This window comes from Hylobates moloch, unplaced genomic scaffold, assembly GCF_009828535.3.
Source record: "Hylobates moloch isolate HMO894 unplaced genomic scaffold, HMol_V3 SCAFFOLD_22, whole genome shotgun sequence".
Lineage (NCBI taxonomy): Eukaryota > Metazoa > Chordata > Mammalia > Primates > Hylobatidae > Hylobates > Hylobates moloch.
The window spans coordinates 8,698,377-8,718,690 of record NW_026652297.1 but is presented as its reverse complement, the minus strand read 5'-3'; the positions used below and the strand labels follow the sequence as shown (position 1 = coordinate 8,718,690).

At 42.4% G+C, this 20,314-nt stretch overlaps 1 protein-coding gene across 1 annotated transcript in view; it reads left to right on the top strand.

Annotated features, from left to right (window-relative positions):
* Positions 1–8,262: 8,262 nt before the first annotated feature.
* ATP1B3 (ATPase Na+/K+ transporting subunit beta 3) overlaps positions 8,263–20,314 on the top strand; it is a 51,769-nt gene continuing 39,717 nt past the window's right edge. The window contains exon 1 of the mRNA XM_032143390.2: positions 8,263–8,563. Within this exon, the coding sequence (XP_031999281.1) occupies positions 8,455–8,563 (109 nt within the window). The 5' untranslated portion in view covers positions 8,263–8,454. The remainder of the gene's footprint in view (positions 8,564–20,314) is intronic.

Below are 20,314 nucleotides of genomic sequence, written 5' to 3'. Positions count from 1 at the left end.
CGAGGTCTCACTATGTTGCCTAGGCTGGTCTTGAACTCCTGAGCTCAAGCAATCCTCCTGCCTCAGCCTCTCAAAGTACTAGGATTACAGACATGAGCCACCGTGCCTGGTACCATTTATACTTTTTAATGAGAAGAGCATAAATGAAGTAGAATGATATGAAATTGCTATCTTCATAGGTCAAAATTTCATTTGGTTTCACCTAGTAGCTAGTAACTCAGTTTATTTAAATGTTAGTTCTTATCCTGTTACTAAATAACTTTTTTTTTTTTTTTTTTTTTTTGCTGGAGTGCGATGGTACTCACCTCAACCTCTGCCTCCCGGGTTCAAGCAATTCTCCTACCTCAGCCTCCCAAGTAGCTGAGATTATAGGCGCCCACCACCATGCCTGGCTAATTTTTTTTTTTTTAACCGAGTTTTGTTCTGTTGCCCAGGCTGGAGTACAGTGGCATGATCTCCATTCACTGCAACCTCCACCTCCCGGGTTCAAGTGATTCTCCTGCCTCAGCCTCCTGAGTAGCTGGGATAACAGGTGCCTGCCGCCACACCCAGCTGATTTTTGTACTTTTAGTAGAGACAGGGTTTCACCATGTTGGCCAGGCTGGTCTTGAGCTCCTGACCTCAGGTGATTCACCTGCCTCGGCCTCCCAAAGTGCTGGGATTACAGGTGCGAGCCACTGCGCCCGGCCTAATTTTTGTGTTTCTAATAGAGATGGAGTTTCACTATGTTAGCCAGGCTGGTCTTGAACTCCTGACCTCAGGTGATCCTCCCGCCTCGGCCTCTCAAAGTGCAGTGATTACAGGCATGAACTTAAATCTTTAAGGAGGAAAAAAAGTATGCAGTTAGGAATTGTGGGGCTCAGAGTTTATAATAGGAGGAGCCAGCTTAAGTGCATTTTCCCCAGCCACTTAAACTGTCAAAGTAATACAACATATACACAAGTAAAAAAAATCAAAGTACAAAAGAACTAAGAATGAAAAGTACTCATATCCTGCCTCTATCCCACCAGAAAAATATCCAAGAGCTTTCAGTCCTTTCCAGTTTTATTTCATCTGCTCTCTCTTTAGCTCTAAGCAACATGCTTATATACCTATTTCTCTATTAGTCAATTCCAAACACTATTAAGTCTCTGATATGATAAATGAGCTACTTGTGTGTTGCTCCACTTTATCCTCCATTTATATTTTGTTAATGATAGTATTATTTGTTATTCTGTTGGTGATATTTACAATTTTAAAACTTCTACTTCCAGCTCCACCATCTTAATTATTTGAGACAGAGTCTCACTCTGTCGCCCTGGCTGGAGCACGGTGGTGCCATCTCAGCTCACTGCAGCCTCTGCCTCCCAGGTTCAAGTGATTCTCCTGCCTCAGCCTTCTGAGTAGGTGGGATCACAGATGTGCACCACCACACAGGGCTAATTTTTGCATTTTTAGTAGAGACAGGATTTTGTCATGTTGGCCAGGCTGGTCTCGAACTCCTGGCCTCAAGTGATCCACCCGCCTTGGCCTCCCAAAATGTTGGAATTACAGGTGTGAGCCACCGCACCTGGCCCACTATCTTTAAATAGGATCTCTAAACTCCCTATTATGTATGAAAAAGAAATGAACATTTCCACATCTTCCTTCAACTCTCTCTTCTCCATAGACCTCCTGCCTTCTGTCAGCTCCACCACTACTTTTATATTGTCAGAGTTTACAACATGGACATTTTGCTCTATGACTGGTCATTCTGCTGATCCTAAGTCAATAAACTTCAATTATATTGTTTTGATTATGTAAATAGGATTCACTGCAGAACAAAGTGCATCAGTTAGAAAAGGTAAATCTCTATCACTAATCTATGCCACTAGAAAGAGGATGCACCAAACATCAGGGTTGAATGATTACATCTTCAAACACTCAATTAGTGTGCTTTATATTTGGAACATAATTTTCTGTTGTTTTCCATTGCTTTTCATTTTGCTTCTTAACAAAAGAAGCACATGCCTTCATCACAGGACTAAATTTATCCAGGTTCTTAATCCCACACTCCGTGGCATGGACTCCACTTTCTGCTTGCAGGCATTCTTCTCTGTTGGAAACCAGTTGCTCACTTGGCCTGCCAGACAGCTGTCATTCTAGGCCTGCCCGACATTGCACTCCTGGGTTAGGACTAGTTTTTCTTGGATCCCAAGTTTTTCTCATTCATGGATTCCTTTGTCTTTTTACTGGCCCACTCCTAATTGATTTTTTTTTTTTTTTCAGGAAAACTTTATGAGACATGAGTTTCCTGAGTTCTGACATGTCTGAATATGCGTGGCAGCTTGGCTGGGTATGGTATTCTGAGACTTACTCCTCTAAAGGTGGCACTTCGCTGTCCTCTGGCCCTGAGTGTAATGGGAAGACTGGTGCTGTTCAGACGTTTGTTCTATTGTAGTTGGACTGTTGTTTGTTCTCTGGAAGCTTTCAGTATCTCCTATTAGTATTTTCTGTACTATAAAATCAGAAGGTTATGGTTAAGTATGGATCTATTTTTATTTCTTATGCCTGGCACCAGCATACATTTTTAGGCTGAAGACCCCTGTTCTTACCTCTAGGCAATTTTCTTCTATTATTTCTCTCATTATATTCTCCCCTGAATTTTCTTGTCTTTCTTCTGAAAACACATAAAGTGTCAATCCAGGAACTATTAGTTGAACAGCATCCTTCCTGGATTGGCCCTATATGTGTTTGGACTTCTAAAAATATTTTCATTTCCTTTTGTCTTTCTGCTTTATGCTTTGGGAGATTCCATTGACCTCTCTGTTCAGTCCTTATATTGATTTTTTAATTTTAGCAATTGTATTTTTAATTTCCAATAATTTTCTTCACGTCACTGATTGTGCCTAATATATATATGTGTATATATATGAGTGTGTATATAGATCTATACATACACATCTATATGTTGATTACATATATATAATCAACTTATCTTATGGATAAAGTAGCTTAGATTTTGCTGTGGTCACTATTTAGAATACAAGAAAAATTATCTTACATCCCCAGAATTATCTGTTTCCTATGAGGTCAGCTTTTTAAAATATCTCCTTTTAAAAGTGTTAAATTTATACCTTCTTTTTATTTTTGAGACCGAGTCTCACTCTCAGCTCACTGCAACCTCTGCCTCCTGGGTTCAAGTGATTCTTGTGTTTCAGTCTCTCAAGTAGCTGGGATTACAGGCATGCACCACTACGCCCAGCCAAATTTATACCTTCTTTTGGTTATTTTTCAAATAAAAGAACCACAAAAATGTGTATCAGGAAAATTGGCCATCCTTTGTCCCCAATTTCTTTTTCACATCTGCTCCAATTTTTAAAAGCATTCTATTATGAAAAATTTCAAGCATATACAAAGCAAATACAGTATAATGAACCTCATGTACCCATCACCTGTTGACCTAAAAGGAAGAAGCTTAGGCAAAATTAATATAGAGAGTTTATTTAGGCCAAGGTTGAGAAGTGCAGCCCAGGACACATTTCCAGGTTGTCTTGGCGAGTGCTTCAGGGAACAAAGGAGAGGCTCAAGTTTTTAAAGAAAAAGGGATGAACCAGAAGAAAGGGACAATTGCAAAAGTTGTTCATCAGGAATGCATTGGTTTACAGAAATGAAGTGGCTTCAAGAGATAATGATTTAGTTCAAGGAGGAGTTTCATTCCATGTGTTTAATTTCAATGCCTCTTTGGCCTGATAATTTAAAGGCACTAGTCTTCCTCAGATAAAAAGCTTCTTTTTGGCCAGGCACAGTGGCTCACATCTGTAATTCCATATTTAGGGAGGTCAACTCAAGAGGATCACTTGAAGTGAAGCCAGAAGTTCAAGACCAGCCTGGGCAACATAGTGAGATTCCCATCTCTACAAAATTAAAATAAAAATTAGCCAGATGTGGCAGGGCCTGGTGGCTCACGCCTGTAATCCTAGCACTTTGGGAGGCCAAGGTGGGTGGACCATGAGGTCAGGAGTTCTCAGGAGTTCTGGCCAACAGAGTGAAACCCCGTCTCTACTAAAAATACAAAAATTAGCTGGGCATGGTGGCACGCACTTATAGTCCCAGCTACTCAGGAGGCTGCAGCAGAATCAATTGATCAATTGAACCTGGGAGGTGGAGGTTGTGGTGAGCTGAGATTGCACCACTGCTCTCCAGCCTGGACAACAAGGTGAGACTCCATCTCTAATAATAATAATAATAATAATTAGCCAGTTGTGGTGGCATGCCTGTAGTCCTAGCTACTCAGGAGGCTGAGGCAGGAGGATCACTTGAGTACAGGAGGTAGAGGCTACAGTGAGCTATGATTGCACTACTGCACTCCAGCCTGGGAAACAGGGCAAGACCCTGTCTCAAAAAAAAAGTTTCTTCTTTTTTTTCACACACCCAGCTTCAATAACTCAACATTCTGCCTTTTCTTTGAGACGGAGTCTTGCTCTGTCACCTAGGCTGGAGTGCAGTGGCGTGATCTATGCTCACTGCAACCTCTGCCTCGTGGTTCAGGCAATTCTCCTGCCTCAAACTCCCGAGTAGCTGGGATTACAGGCGCCCGCCACTGTGACCGGCTAATTTTTGTATTTTTAGTGGAGATGGGGTTTCATCATGTTGGCCAGGCTGGTCTTGAACTCCTGACCTCGTGATCCGCCCTCCTCGGCCTCCCAAAGTGCTGGGATTACAGGCGTGAGCCACCTCGCCCGGACTACTGTGGAGGTATTAATGGTATTGGGTGGAGGAGAGGTGGGTATTTGAATTCAGGTGCTGTCATTAGCTAGCTTCTTAACCATGGATGGGTTAATTTCTCTAATTTCAGTAACTGTAATTAGAGAATTAATTACAAAATTAATTACAATTTTGTAAATGTAATTCCCTCATTTACAAAATTAGGGAAACAGTACCTCCCCATTAGGGTATTTGTAAAAATTGAGAAATAAATCTCACTACGCAAGTAGTACAGGGCCTGGGACTTAGTTAATTATTTATAAGAGATTATTATTATTACTGTGGAATTCCTAAGTATCCTCTACAGGTAGGGCTGTCAGATTTAGCAAATAAAAATACAAGATAGACTGGGCGCAGTGGCTTATGTCTGTAATCCCAGCACTTTGGGAGGCCGAGGCAGGTGGATCACCTGAGGTCAGGAGTTCGAGACCAGCCTGGACAACATGGTGAAACCTTGTTTCTACTAATAATACAAAAATTAGCCAGGTGTGGCGGCACATGCTTATAATCCCAGCTACTTGGGAGGCTGAGGCATGACAATCACTTGAACCCAGGAGGCGGGGGTTGTGGTGAGCCGAGATTGCGCCATTGCACTCTAGCCTGGACGACAAGATCAAAATTCCGTCTCCAAAAAAACAAAAACAAAAACAAGATTTCTAGTTAAATTTGAATTTCAGACAGACAAGAATAATTTTGGGGGAGTAGCTATGTCCCAGATATTGTATGGAATGTATACCAAAAAAAAAATCCATCATCTATCTGGACTTAAATTTAGGTGGGCATTCTGAATTTTATCTAGCAAAGTAAATTCTCCTTCAAAGGAGAAACTTAGAGTAAAATAAACTGACAGAGAATGTGACTGTAATTAAATTTTATCCGCTCATATTTGGTAGACCAGTGGTTCCCAGTACACACAAGATTTTCTCTTCCAGGTAATGCTCAACTTACCATATATCAGAGAAACAAATAGTTTCCATGTTTTGGAGTAGAATGTAAAAATTTAACCAAACTGAAATCTGTTGGACCTAGTTACTATACTGGACTAGTCATGCATTTCAAAACTGCTTACTGAATTATATATTTGTATTTAAATCCTTATTTGGAAAACCACAACGCACTAAATATGAAAGTCATATTAATGACCATTAAACATATACAAACTATAGGCTGGGCGTGGTGGCTCATGCCTGTAATCCCAGCACTTTGGAAGGCTGAGGCGGGCAGATCACCTGAGGTCAGGAGTTCGAGACCAGCCTGGCCAACATGGTGAAACCCCATCTCTACTGAAAAATACAAAAATTAGCTGGGCATGGTGGCGTGCGTCTGTAATCCCAGCTACTTGGGAGGGTGAAGCAGGAGAATTGCTTGAACCCGGGAGGCAGAGGTTGCAGTGAGCCAAGAGCCGAGCCACTGCACTCCAACCTGGGCGACAAGAGCAAGACTCAGTCTCAAAAAAAAAAAATATATATATATATATATATATACACATATATATACAAACTACAAATCCTTGACAGCAGCCAATATCTTGGAAACACTATTTCATAATATTCTTGTTTACCACGTTTTCTTTGTGTGCCAGGTAATTAGTTATCAAAGCACGCTTATTATTAGCACACACACACATACATGCACACACGTAATGTAAATGAAGCGGACAGGTTTTGTTTCATTCTAAATATCTTTCTTTCTTACCTAAATGAAAAAGCCTGTTATCAACTCTACCAGTATTTTAGGTCTCCTGTAGTTACATTTGTAATGAGTTGAAAATAGTTAACTACTTCCATTGTTTTTTTTTTTTTTTTTTTTGAGACGGAGTCTTGCTCTGTCGCCCAGGCTGGAGTACAGTGGCGGGATCTCGGCGCTCACTGCAAGCTCCACTTCTTGGGTTCAAGCCATTCTCCTGCCTCAGCCTCCCGAGCAGCCGGGACTACAGGCGCCAGCCACCACACCCGGCTAATTTTTTTGTATTTTTAGTAGAGACGGGGTTTCACCGTGTTAGCCAGGATGGTCTCGATCCTGATCTCGTGATCCGCCTGCCTCGGCCTCCCAAAGTGCTGGGATTATAGGCGTCAGCCACCGCGCCCGGCAAGTAACATTCTTTAGTTCTTTCAATTTTGCCTATGATTTAAAGAAGTGCATTCCAGTCTGCTTGCATGGTGCTTTGCTATTTCTAATACTGATTTCATGCCAAACTCTCCAAAATGCTTCTACAAATCTTTTGGTGTCATTAGCTCAAAATGTAAATGGATTTTGGTTATTTTCAATGTCATAATTATAAATTTAGCTTTTTTAAGCGTGAAAAAAGCACTTTATAGGAATATATTTTACCACTTTTCCATTTGTAGGAGGTATAATTCATTATTTCTTGCTTTGGTAAGAAAAGTGAGGAAAAAGGAAAATTTATCCATTTGCAGGCTGTTTAAATTTCCAGACAGATTAAAATTCATCATTCCAAACAATAAGATGGCTGTTACATTTCTCCATAATTTTTATTTACTAATAAAACGGAGGCAGCGCTTTTTTTAAAAACAAACAAATAAATAAATAAACAACAACGAACCCCCCCCCCGCACCTTCTGTGCAAATTCCTATAAAGTCTTCTATCCTGTCGCTGAGACCGAAGGCCCCGTACTCGTCAGCTCCATCTCGCGGAAGAAAACACTACCGGCAGCCTCAGCTCCGCCCAAGGGCCGCGATCTCCACAGGGGAGATGAAAAGCCGGCGACACTACACAGGCGTAGACCCTCCAATGAGTGTCCCTTTCCTGTGGGTTAAGAGTAGGAGCGTCTGGGCAAAAGCTGGGAGCTTTCAGTTGCCAGGACCCTTGGGAAAGCACGTATTTAGATTTCATTGATAAATTCAACTGAATCCGGAGAAAAATTATACTCCATTCACTGGCATATTTAGAACGGAATTCCCATTGACCCGAGGCTCCCGGTTGAACCCTTCAAAGGAGCCAAGCGAGGACGTTCTTGGAACAGCAATGCATCGTGTACATTGTGGGAGCCCCGCGTGATCCTCCACAGAGCGTCCTGTGGGAACGTCACAGAGCCCAGAAAGCGTCCTGTAGGAACGTCACAGAGCCCAGAGAACGCCTCGGGACGGTCGGGGAGGCAGTTCGGGGAGGGGACGGTTAAGTTCCCTCGGAGAGGACGCCGCGGGCCGACGGGAGTCGTTTTCGTGCTCTCCGCGCCCGCCCGCCGCGGGTAGCATCTTCTCAGCGCCCCGGCGCCCAGGAACGCCCAGGAAACCCAGTCCTCCTCCTAAGCAACCTGCGGCGCGGGGACGCCCGCCTTTTGCTATTATTATAAACGTGCGTGCGACTAAACCTTCGGACTTTTAGACGTACTTCTCGCTTCCTCTGACCCGGGCTGAGGGAGCCCCCGAGGCTACTGCGGGGCGGGGCCAGGGCCGGGGCGGGGTGGGGCGTCCTCGCCGCCTCAGGCAGCGCCCCGGCCGCGGGCGGGAGGCGGCAGCGGCGCGGGCCGAGCGGCGCGGGGATTGGCTGCGGCGGGCGGAGACGTCAGGCTCCCGCGGCCCAAGCGGCCGCCCGGCGCGGCGCGGCGCAGTCGGCTCGAGTACTCCCCGTAACGAGGAGGTGTTCTCGGCCGTCCCACCGTCCACTGCCGTCTCCGGGCTGCGCCGCCGGAGCCGGGACGCGCCTCCGCTGCCCTCGCCGCCTCCATCCCCGCGGCCGCAGCTCCTCTCGCCGTCCGCGCGCACACCATGACGAAGAACGAGAAGAAGTCCCTCAACCAGAGCCTGGCCGAGTGGAAGCTCTTCATCTACAACCCGACCACCGGAGAATTCCTGGGGCGCACCGCCAAGAGCTGGGGTGAGCGGGCGGCAGCTGGGCGTCCGGGGCCGGCCTCGGTCCCAGGGGCGCCGGGCGCGGTCGGGTGGGAACGGAAAGGCGGGAGGCGGCTCCCAGCGCCAGGGCTCCCGACCGCCCGACCCTAACCCGGGCGGCGGAGCAGTGCGGCCCCATTCATTGCTCGCCGGGCCGGCGGCACTGGCCGCCGCTCGCTCCCAAAGCAGCGGGGCCCGCGGGCAGCCCGGCCGGGCCGCGCTGGTTCCTCCCTCCCTGCTGGGAGCGGGGCGCACGTGCTGCCCGGGCCTCCCGCCCGGCGCGGCGCCGGAAGCCGGGGACCCCTGCCCGGAGCCGGGCCCCGAGAGTGCAGGAGCCGAGCCCCCGGGCCTCCTTTGTACGGAGCGCTCCGGCTCGAGAGGCCTTGGCGGAGGCGCCCAGCCCGCTGAGCGGTTCGGCGAAGCCAGACCCTGCCCCACTCCAGGGGAGAGGAAATTTCCACTCCCGCCGCTATCTTGTGACTCGTCCACGCTGCCACCCCGACCGGTCGGAAGAGTGCGACTGAGTGTTAAGTGTGGGTGTGGGTTGCTTAAACGTGTAGCGGTGAGTTAATCACAGAAGTACATTGTACAAGAAAATGCACTTGAATTTGGACAGTGAAAAGGCCCTTAAAAAGGTTGGTTCCTCCTGGATTCCTTTTTAATTACAGAGGTTTTCTTCCTTACAAATTTGCTTCTTTGGGGAAAGTAAATCCTGTCTGAACAACACAGGTTGTTTTTTTTTTCCCCCTGTGTCTTCACAACAAGAGAGTGATGGTTGTATGTTAGCAGCTTTTTTCTATGCGTGAGCTCTTTGTTTTAAAATATTTAAACCATCTACCATGTAGAGTAGCTTTAGGATGCCTTTTTTTTTTTTCTAAAATTGTATCAATCTCTGAATGCAGGCTAGAGCTTTTTTTTTTTTTTGCCTTTATACTTAAATAAACTAATTTTACCTTTTTTAATCCTTATGAAACATTTTGTTAGTGGGTCTTGAAAGACCATTTCTTTCTGAGTGGGAATAAATCTCGAGAGCTTAGAACTATTTGGGCACAACGTTTTTAGGATAAGCATGGAGAAATAAGCTATGACTCAGAAAATAAACTGTTGCTGCGGACTGAAATGGACTCCTTCAGGATGAAAAGACGACTTGAAGTCTTATCACAAGCTGAAAGGGGCCTTGGAGGATTTTTAGCCAACCCCCACATTAGAGATGAGAAAAATGAGACCCAGAGAGGTTGTGATTTTTGCCTTGTGTAAAATTATATATGCCACAAAGCCAAGAAAAGAACCCAGTTTTCCTTTAATCCTAGTCCAGCGGTCGTATTATTTTACAGATGCCTTGCCTAACTGCATGGTAATCACTCATGATTTTTATTTAAATTGCTGTCTTCTTTTGGGAACTCACTAGTGTGATGAAGAAAGAAATCTTGCATCCAGACTTACATGGCAACAAAAGATGAACATTTATAAAGCTTAATTGCTTGTTTCTAGAGTGTACTAACTTTTTGCTGAAGAAATTTTTGAGTGGTGGAGAGAGATTAATTTTGATAGGCTACCTTCCTCCCTTTCTCCCTTCCCCAGTGCTTCCTCATTTCCAGAACGGAGTAACTCCACTTTGTGTTAGAATGACATTTCTTACTGCAGATAGTGCTCTTCAACCTTTGTATTGTATGACCTAGGGTAGAGATTTTATTTTATTGAGTCAGTGCATTTAAATAGATAACATGTGCACAAATAAGTATAGAGCAATGTGTAAGGACTGTAAAACTAGTACAAGTGAAGTTGGGATTCATTTTGGAAGGATTAAGCCAATCTCTTCAAAATCGATAAGTATTACTCTTATCAGTAAATTTTTTGTTTATTGTAATAATAGTAAGCCAGTGAAGAATGGCATATATAGGTGAAAATTAACCATAATCCTGTCCCAATATAAGGGTATCCCTCTAAGGATATGTGAGGGAGTCGTGAGAGGAGGCCGAAATTCATATGCAGCTTGCCAGGCTGTGTACCCTAGACCGTGGTTGGGTCTGCCTAGAGAAGGGCACCTTGTTCTAATTCTTGCAGAGGCAAGAGGAGTTTGGAGAGCTCCGTGCCTCTGGGGGTATGTCTGCCAGGAAGGGTTCCTTTTTTAATTCTCTTGAAGGGACTGTATGGGCTTGCTGCCAGATGTCATCACACCTCAGAGATACTATTAACATTCTGGTATGTATCTTACTGAATTGTGTATAACATTTGCTTTTTTTTTTTTTTTTTAACAAAAGGATCGCTAAGTGTTGTTTTATATTCTGAGTATATTGTGGGCATCTTTCCATGTTACTAAAGATTTTTAGACAGGTTTCCCTATATTCACCCTTTTCGTGTACATTTTTGCACATTTATTTCGTTTGTATATATTTATCCTTGGCATATATTTATACTGATGGGATTTCTAGGCCATTCATATGTACTTTTTACATATTGAAAACTTGTTTTCGTGTGCTTTCCAGGAAGTTTCTAACAGTTTATGCTCCCAGTGGTATGTAGTGGTGTCTCATACCTTCATCAGCACGGAGGCTTTTTTTACCCGTGTTCTCTCTTTTAAAACCTTACATTTTCTGGGCCGGGCACGGTGGCTCACACCTGTAATCCCAGCACTTTGGGAGGCTGAGGTGGGTGGATCACTTGAGGGCAGGAGTTGGAGACCAGACTGGCCAACATGGTGAAACCCCATCTCTACTAAAAATGGGGAAAAAAAAAAAAAAAATTAGCCAGGTGTGGTGGCGCCTGCCTGTAATCACGGCTACTCGGGAGGCTGAGGCAGGAGAATTGCCTGAACCCAGGAGGTGGAGGTTGCAGTTAGCTGAGGTTGCACCACTGCACTCCAGCCTGGGCGACAAAGCAAGACTCCATCTCAAAACAAAACAAAACAAAACAAAACAAAACAAACACCTTACATTTTTTGGTAACAGCTTTTTTTTTTTTTTTTTTTTTTTTAAGAAAAACAGCCTTTTGTCATTTTGTAAATTTTTTTTCTAGTTGTCTTTTTGACTTTTTTATTTTAATCAAATTTTATGTAGGTGATGGGAGAAAAAGATTATGTGTTTGTTGTAGGGGGTGGAAGGAAAAAAAAAAATCACATCTTTTTTGACCTTGTAAAGTTGCTAGGACTCCTGGTGTGTTTACCCCCAGGATTTTATCATTCATTTAAGATGTTTCCTGGTTTTATTTTTGTACATCTAAGTCTTTAGTATGTTTGTCTCATTTTGATCTAAGGTTCCTCTCCAAGTGCATTGGATACGTTAAAAAGCACACATATTTAAAAGGTAGTTTTGCTATTTACATTTTGGATAAAGTGAAAATGTTGCATGTTACATTGCATTGCCTTATTTAAAACAGCTACATAAAGATTTTGAGTGGCCGCTTTGTTGTGCATTTGGCTAATATCTTACAGGTGGTTACAGCAGTTTCAAAATGCTTATATACACATAAGTTACCTCATGTGATTTTCACAGTAACCTAAAGCCAATTAGTTGGGTGATCCAGGTGTACTTAGCACTGGTTTTCAAGCTGAAAAGTATACATCAGCAATAAATAGTTGCCATTTATGAATACACAGGACAAAGAAAATTGAGCACCTAGTGGCTGATGTTGCAGAATATTAAATAAGTTCATTGAATACAATTAGAGTCAAATTAGTGAAGCTTAGAGATTGTCTAGTGTTACTTAAACTACTAGTAGTGGGCCATGTGTTGCCATTAACATTTTTTAATGATGAAATAGAATAGTAAAAATACGTTTATTTTACCTAATAAGTTTATTCTAGCTTTAAAAAAAAAAAAGTGTTGTTTCATGAAACTTTTGTGTATTTTGCATATATAGATATCCCAGTGTAAACTGTATTTGTTACTTTGGCTCATAGTCTAAAAACTCTTGAAAGCCACTAATGTAGCCCAGTGCCTTCATTTCATAGGTGGCAAAATTAAACCTATGGGTCATCTGATTTGCCAAAATTCACTCAGGGAGTTAGTGATAAAATCCTTGGGGCTTCAGACTCCAAGGCCAGAGATTTTTTAAAAAACAAAACAAGGCTGGACATGGTGGCTCATGCCTGTAATCCCAGCACTTTGGGAGGCCGAGGTGGGCGGATCACCTGACGTCAGAGTTCAAGGCCAGCCTGGCCAACATGGCGAAATCCATCTCTACTTAAAGTACAAAAATTAGACCAGCATGGTTGCGGGCGCCTGTAATCCCAACTACTCTAGAGGCTGAGGCAGGAGAATTGCTTGAACCCAGGAGGTGGAGGTTGCAGTGAGCCAAGATCGCGCCACTGCACTCCAGCTGAGCGACAAGAGTGAGACTCTTATCTCCAAAAAAAAAAAAGAAAAACCAACTATGCCATGATGTGTTGTCATTTAATAACATCTACTTGTGAGCTTCTTTGGGGTTCATTATCTTTATTAAGGTGGTCTGTCAGTAAATGCTTTGTATTAATATTAACTTAAAACTCAAGTCAGTGATTTCCAAGCCTAGTCAGAATTCTGGACCAAAACTATTAGCATCTATATTTTGTTTGTGTGCCTTTTATTTTACTATAGGTCCATGAAGTACCATTTTCTCAGTCACTTCTGGGCCATGGCTCCGTAATTGTTCTGCTTTGGAGATCAGGCTTCATCCCATCTGGGGCATCTGACAGTAGGGGAGAAGGCAGATGTGTTTGTTTTCCAGTGTCTTTCACATAATTGTTGTAAGATGGTGTTCTTTGTCCTGTGGAGTGTGCCATTAACCCATTTATGTTGGAGGTTGCAATTTTTTAAATTTTTGCAATGAGACCTTGGCAATGACATTGAGCAGTAGGATATAACTCCCACATGCTTAGCGTTTCAATAATGGAACACAGGCATAAATGGAAGCTTTACAAACTTTACAAAAATGTGCATCACTGGGAAAGTAACAGGACTTGCCTTACCCTGTGTGCAGGCTATAAATGCAGGCCAATGGTACATGTGGTGACAGCAGCAGAAGAGAAGGGCAGGTACTGAGCCATTATCTAGCAGGAGAAAGTACTTCCTGGATTGTCCAGGAAGTAGTCCTGTGGTGGGAGGGAGAGAAAGGGTAAGTGTATGTGTTGTGTTACAATACCATTGTAATTATGGTAGTACGAGTGCTTTAAGATTATTAAAGAGCCTCTCTCCACCCCGATGTAATTTGATTTCTTTGAAATTGACTTTTGGGTTTATATCTATACAATTAAACTAGTTGTATTAAAAGAAGTCTTAAAAGCCCTCCTATCTGTAGTAACAACTTTTCCATGATTTTATCATTTGATTAAGGACCAGTCATTTAACACTGATTGTGAAATAGGAGGAAACACCCATTTAACCTTGAAAGATAAATTTATTATTTTCTAATTTTGCATTCATTCTGTTGGTTTTGAAGAAAAGTCACCTGTAATCTTTAACCACTTAATATTTAATATAACCACTGTTAACATTTTATGTCTTTTTCCTATGTATAAATAAGTTTTTAAAACATACCTAAATACCTGATCTTATCATGTAACATTTAAGGAGAATGATCTTTATTCCTCTGCTTTTTTTCCTAAATGTTGATGTGCCAGAGATGTCCTTGGGTCTGTCACCTTTGTGGTGACCATACATACTTCCTGTTGAATTTATCTAGTCTGGTGGCTTAGTTACTATCTCTGTTGGGACTCCCAAAGCTGCATATCTAATCATACAATTTTTTTTTTTTTTTTTTGAGATGGAGTTTCGCCCTCGTTGCCCAGGCTGGAGTGCAGTGGTGCGATCTCGGCTCACCGCAACCTCTGCCTCCCGGATTCAAGCGATTTTCCTGCCTCAGCCTCCCAAGTAGCTGGGATTACAGGCATACACCACCACACCCAGCTAATTTTTGTATTTTTAGTAGAGACAGAGTTTTTCTCCACGTTGGTCAGGCTGGTCTCAAACTCCTGACCTCGGGTGATCCACATGCCTTGGCCTCCCAAAGTACTGGGATTACAGATGTGAGCCACCGTGCCCGGCCTCATGACTTTTTAATGTTGTTATAACCACCTGCCTATCAGAAATCTCCAGTTGAATGTTTCATAGGTGTCTGTTCATGTAAATCTGTGTTGTTCTCAAGGGCTCCTTAGCATGACGTACAAACTCTTTAAAATCTCAGTGGCTTACTTCTCTCCTGTCATCTCTCTCTACCATTCCACATAGTTATTTCCTACTCCTTCTGGGCCGTTTCCTAGCTTCTGGGCCTCTCATCCTGTTATTCCATGTTGGTCTGGCTGATCAGATGTCAGCTTTGATAGACTGATCTCCGGAAAACATCTTTGAACTCCTCTTTGCATTAAGGCCAGGTGCAGTGGCTCTTGCCTGTAATCCCAGCACTTTGGGAAGCTGAGGTGGGCGGATCACTTGTGGCCAGGAGTTAGAAATCAGCCTGGGCAACATGGTGAAACCCTGTCACTACTAAAAATACAAGAAATTAGCCAGGTGTGGTGGCATAGTGACTTTTTGCAATCAGACTTTGATGATGACCTATAGTCACAACTACTTGGGAGGCTGAGGTGGGAGAATCACCTGAGTCCAGGAGGTCGAGGCTACGATGAGCTGTAATTGTGCCACTGCATTCCAGCCTAGGTAATAGAGTTAACCTATCTAAAAAAAAGTTAAGACTCAACAAAATAAAATAAATAAAAGCTTTTTCTATCATAGCATTTATAACTTTATATATTGTTGTCGTTGCCTGTTTACTAGACTATAATCTTATTCGTGTCTTATTCCTCTGTGATTCTCTAACCCATGGCCTGTCCTAGCACTTACTAGGAATGTAATACAAACTGGTTGAATGAATGAGCAGTACTATGAATGTTTACGTGAAGTTAGTCTTCTGCAGTATTGTTTTTAACGTCTTCACAGTGTTTGACGGTATTGGTGTACCCATAGTATAATCATCCCCTCAATTTTGGGGCATTTTCCTTTTTCTTTTGTTAGAGTACTGATCGGTTTTCATGGAAGTTCAGTGTTCAAAAGAAGCTTAGTGATTATTCCACTTAACTTTCTTATTGGAGACTCAGCTGTGTTTGTGACATGCCTGGGTCATGCATCTGATAATAGTGACAGAACCAGGGCAAACTTTTATTTAGGTTTGCTTCCTGCTTTATTGCTCTTTTCAGCTTCTTATGCTGCTTTTATGAGACCCTCAAAGTCTTTTTTTCTTTTACCTGCTCTCAAATTAGATGGGAGTTTATTTAATAGTGCCCTTCTTCCCTTATGGGGTGCTATTACTAATAATATTTTGGACAATTTTTTTTTAACATAACCTCCCACATACCTGTTTAAACTTTGTTACTGAGTCATTTGTGAAGCTAGCTCTTATTTGTGACTTCTCAGGATTTTGCTGGTGCCATGGGTAAGATATGACTTTGGAAGTGACCTTCCTGCAAGGCATGGGGTACTTTTCTTTTGGTTTTTGCATGTTGGCAGTATCTGGCTCATAAAAAAGTGACCTTTTACATACTCCTGCTCCCACTCCCTAGCTCTCTAACCATTCCTTTCCTAGTTCCTTCTTGTTTGCTCTTCCTGTCTTCTAAATGTTTGTGATGGTTAATATTATTGAGTGTCAACTTGACTGGGTTGAAGGATAGAAAGTATTGATCCTGGGTGTGTCTGTGAGGGTGTTGCCAAAGGAGATTAACATTTGAGTCAGTAGGCTGGGAAAGGCAGACCCACTCTTAATTGGGTGGGCACCATCTAATCAGCTGCCAGCGAATATAAAGCTGGCAGAAAAACGTGAAAAGGAGAGACTGGCCCTAGCCTCCTAGCCTACGTCTTTCTCCTGTGCTGGATGCTTCCTGCCCTCAAATATCAGACTCCATGTTCTTTGGTTTTGAGACTCAGACTGGCTCTCCTTGCTCCTCAAGGAGATATATACATATTATTAGTTCTGTCCCTCTAGGCCCTGACTAATACAGTGTATATGTCTCAGGTGCTGTCTTTGGCCTTGTTTTCTCTTCGTCTTTCCTGGCAATGTCATATAACAACTGCAAAGATCATTCACAGGTTTTACTTCTTGGCTGACATCTCTCTCAGGTTCCAGGCCCCTGTTTATTCTCAGTTGCTTTCTGCATATCCCACAAATCTAAGAGTGTGAGGCTTAGATGTCTTAACTAACTAACTTTCATACCAGATAACATCAACTGGTAAATAGCTCGTTTCCCTTCCTTCACTGAAGTTCTGTGTTGCTCCTATTTTTGCAGTTTTAAAAAACAGCTTCACTATCCTGTCATCTAGGCTCCAGACTTAGCCAAATTGTGCCGGTCCTATTCAATAACATCGCTTGAACCTCTTGAATCTTTGTGGCCCACCTCCCCATTACTAGTACTACAATTATTTTAGGAATTAATTTTCTTTGACTTGTTTACCATTTTCTCTTTACTCCCATCAAGACACACATTCAGAGGACGTCTGAGATGCTCATTTTTCCTAGCTTCATAATCCTAGCCACCCGTTCCAAATTTCATTAACACTCCCACCAACCTTGTCCTCATTTTATCAGGATCTGGTAGTGCCTTTTCCTTTTTCTTTTCTTTTCTTTTTTTCTTTTTTTGTTTTTCAGATGGAGTTTCGCTCTTGTTGCCAAGGCTGGAGTGCAGTGGCACAATCTTGGCTCACTGCAACCTCCGCCTCCCGGGTTTAAGTGATTCTCCTGTCTCAGCCTCCGGAGTAGCTGGGATTACAGGCACATGTCACCACGCCTGGCTAATTTTTGTATTTTTAGTAGAGGCAGGATTTCATCATATTGGTCAGGCTGGTCTCAAACTCCTGACCTCAGGTGATCTGTCCGCCTCAGCCTCCCAAAGTGCTGGGATTACAGACATGAGCCACTGTGCCTGGCCAGTGCGTGCCTTTTCTTATAAACTCTGTGATTTAAAAACTTGAAGCACGAGATGAAGATCTTTGTAATTTTTTCATAGTTGTTCCTGCTTCAAATAGACGATTGGCTTTCCAGCTTTTATCTGCTGCTTTAAACACACACACACACACACACACACACACACCCCTGTAGTTTTGTTGACCCTGGGGAAAGTGGGTCTTAACTACTGGTGCATCTCCAGTAAGATCCAAAGAATCAGTGAGAATCATTGTGACTTAAGCAATGTAGCCTACTGCTGTCAGGTTATTTCTAAGGCTGCAGCTTTGATCATATTACTCTCTGTACCCCAAAACTGTGTTTGGGTCCCTACTGCTTCCAGAAAGTTTAGGTAAGTTCCAGACAGCCTGGCATTCCAGGTTTATTGTATGTGGGCATGGGGCTGTTTCCAACCCTAAGTAACCCATCATTTCCCACCTTGCCCACACCCCATTATGCACCCTATGTTGTAGCTACATGGATGTATCTTAAGACCCTTAGTCTGGAACCCCTGTCTATTCCTTCCCCGATCTCTTCGTTCTGTGCACATGAATTCTTCCTTATTCACAGACCTAGCTTCAGTGCTGGCTCTGCCATAAGCCTTCTCTGATATGCTCAGGTGGAAATAATACCACTTGTTTCCTATAACATCTAAAATTTTATATCTGTATGTAAAGGTGTAATTCTATCACCCAGCTCACAATGGCTCTGCTCTACTACATTTCTAATTGATTTTTAAAGTTTCCAGATAGGGCATCATAATAAAAAGTGAACTGGTAGGTTTATATATTTTTACTTGATGCGTCTTAGAATACACCAATATACTGAGAAGATGACCAGATAGGACTCATAGACCTAAATTCTAGTTCCACATCTCTGTCAAAGCTTAGATAACTCAAGATCTCTTAGCCTTGTTTCCTCTATAAAAGAAAAAAGTTCACCCAGGCATGGTGGCTCATGCCTTTTAGCCCAGCACTTCGGGAGGCCAAGATGGGAGGACCACTTTAGGCCAGGAATTCAATACCAGCCTGGATTCCATAAGGAGACCCCATCTCTACAAAAAATAATTTAAAAAAATTAGCTGGCTGTGGTAGCACACATCTTTGGTTCCAGCTACTCAGGAGGTTGAGGCTGGAACAATCACTTGAGCCTGGGAGGTCAAGGCTGCAGTGAGCCATGATTGTGCCACTGCACTCCAGCCTGGGTGCGAGTGAGACCGTACCTCAAAAAAAAAAGAAAAAAAAGTTGTATGAGATCGTTTCAAATGTAACTTTGAAATTACAAACAAAGCCTACCTATATAAATGCTTTAGAATGGGAGGCAGCAAGATTCAAAGGACCACGTTATTGTTGGCTTTGCTGACCACACGGTGTTTGTTGCAACTACCTAACTCCATTACTGTAGCTTAAAATTGGCCATAGAACTAACGGGCATGGCTAGCATTTTATTTACAAAAATAGCAGCAGCCGTGGTTTGCTTTAGAAGTTAGAGTTAGTGAGTGGTCAGTGTAGTCTGACTCAAGAAACCTGAACTGGTCTTAAATGGGATGTGGACTCTTGGCTTTGTTCTTTTCATATAACAAAAGTAACACCATTGCTTTTACAGTACAGATGTGAATATCAGTAAGTCCAGCATCATCCTCAGCTTCTTCCCTGGGTAACCCCCGTTAAGTGTGTAAATGCTCTTTAAAAGGTAATATGTGGCATGTCCATAAAGGTCCGGCAGTGTCTTATAAAGGTAAATATATACCCACCCCCTGAGCCAGCAGTTCTACTCTTAGGTGTGTTTATCCAAGAGAAATGAAAACATAGGTTCACAAAATGCCCTTGTACAAAAATATTCATAGTAGCCCTATTCATAGTAGTTCCAAACTGGGAACCATTCAGGTTTTTATCAGCTAGGCGATAGATAAACTTGCATGTCTACACAATGGAATACTACTCCATGGTAAAAAGGAATGAACTACAGATGTACAAAATGTGATGAATCTCACAGGTTGACTGGGAACGAAAGCCTCACCAAAGAGAGTACATACTGTATGGTTTTACTTATGTGAAATTCTAAAATAAGCAATTCTTACCTATGCTGGAAAAAAAAAAACCCAGAACGGTGGTTGACTTTAGGGCAGTGGACAGGGAGAATGACTAGGAAGAGACATGAGGGAACTTTCAGGGTGATGATAAGTGTTCTGTATCTTGAATAGGGCTTTGGATCATAAGTGAATGCATTTGTCAAAACTCATTAAGTGGTATATTGGAGATTTGTGTATTTCACTGAATATGCAATTTTTTCTCAATTTTAGTTAATACATATGCTGAATTGTTCTCTGATGTTTGCAACTTGAATCTTTAAAATGAGATAAATACAGTAAAATGTTAATTGTAGAATCTTGATGGGTTTATGGGTGTTCACTTTTAGGTTTCACTCAACTTTTCTGTGCATTGGTGAACATTCCTAATTGAGTGCTGGAGAATATGAATACATTCGTGTGTTTCTCTCTACCTCCTTCACCAGTCTCAGAGTGTTTCCTACAGATGACTATCAGGTTTCCTGTCAGTCCTTTTTTTAGCACCATTTTTATATATGTATATAAACATGTTTCTGTATATATGTGGAGTATGTAGAAATAAGTAGGTTCTTGTCTACCTTTACATGAGTAATAGGAAACTCATATGTTCTGGAACTTGATTTTTTTTCACTTAATATGTTTTGGCTGTATATATAGGTTTGTGCCATTCCTTTTCATAGCATAATGTATTAGTCCATTTTCACACTGCTATAAAGAACTACCTGAGACTGAGTAATTTATAAAGAAAAGAGGTTTAATTGACTCACA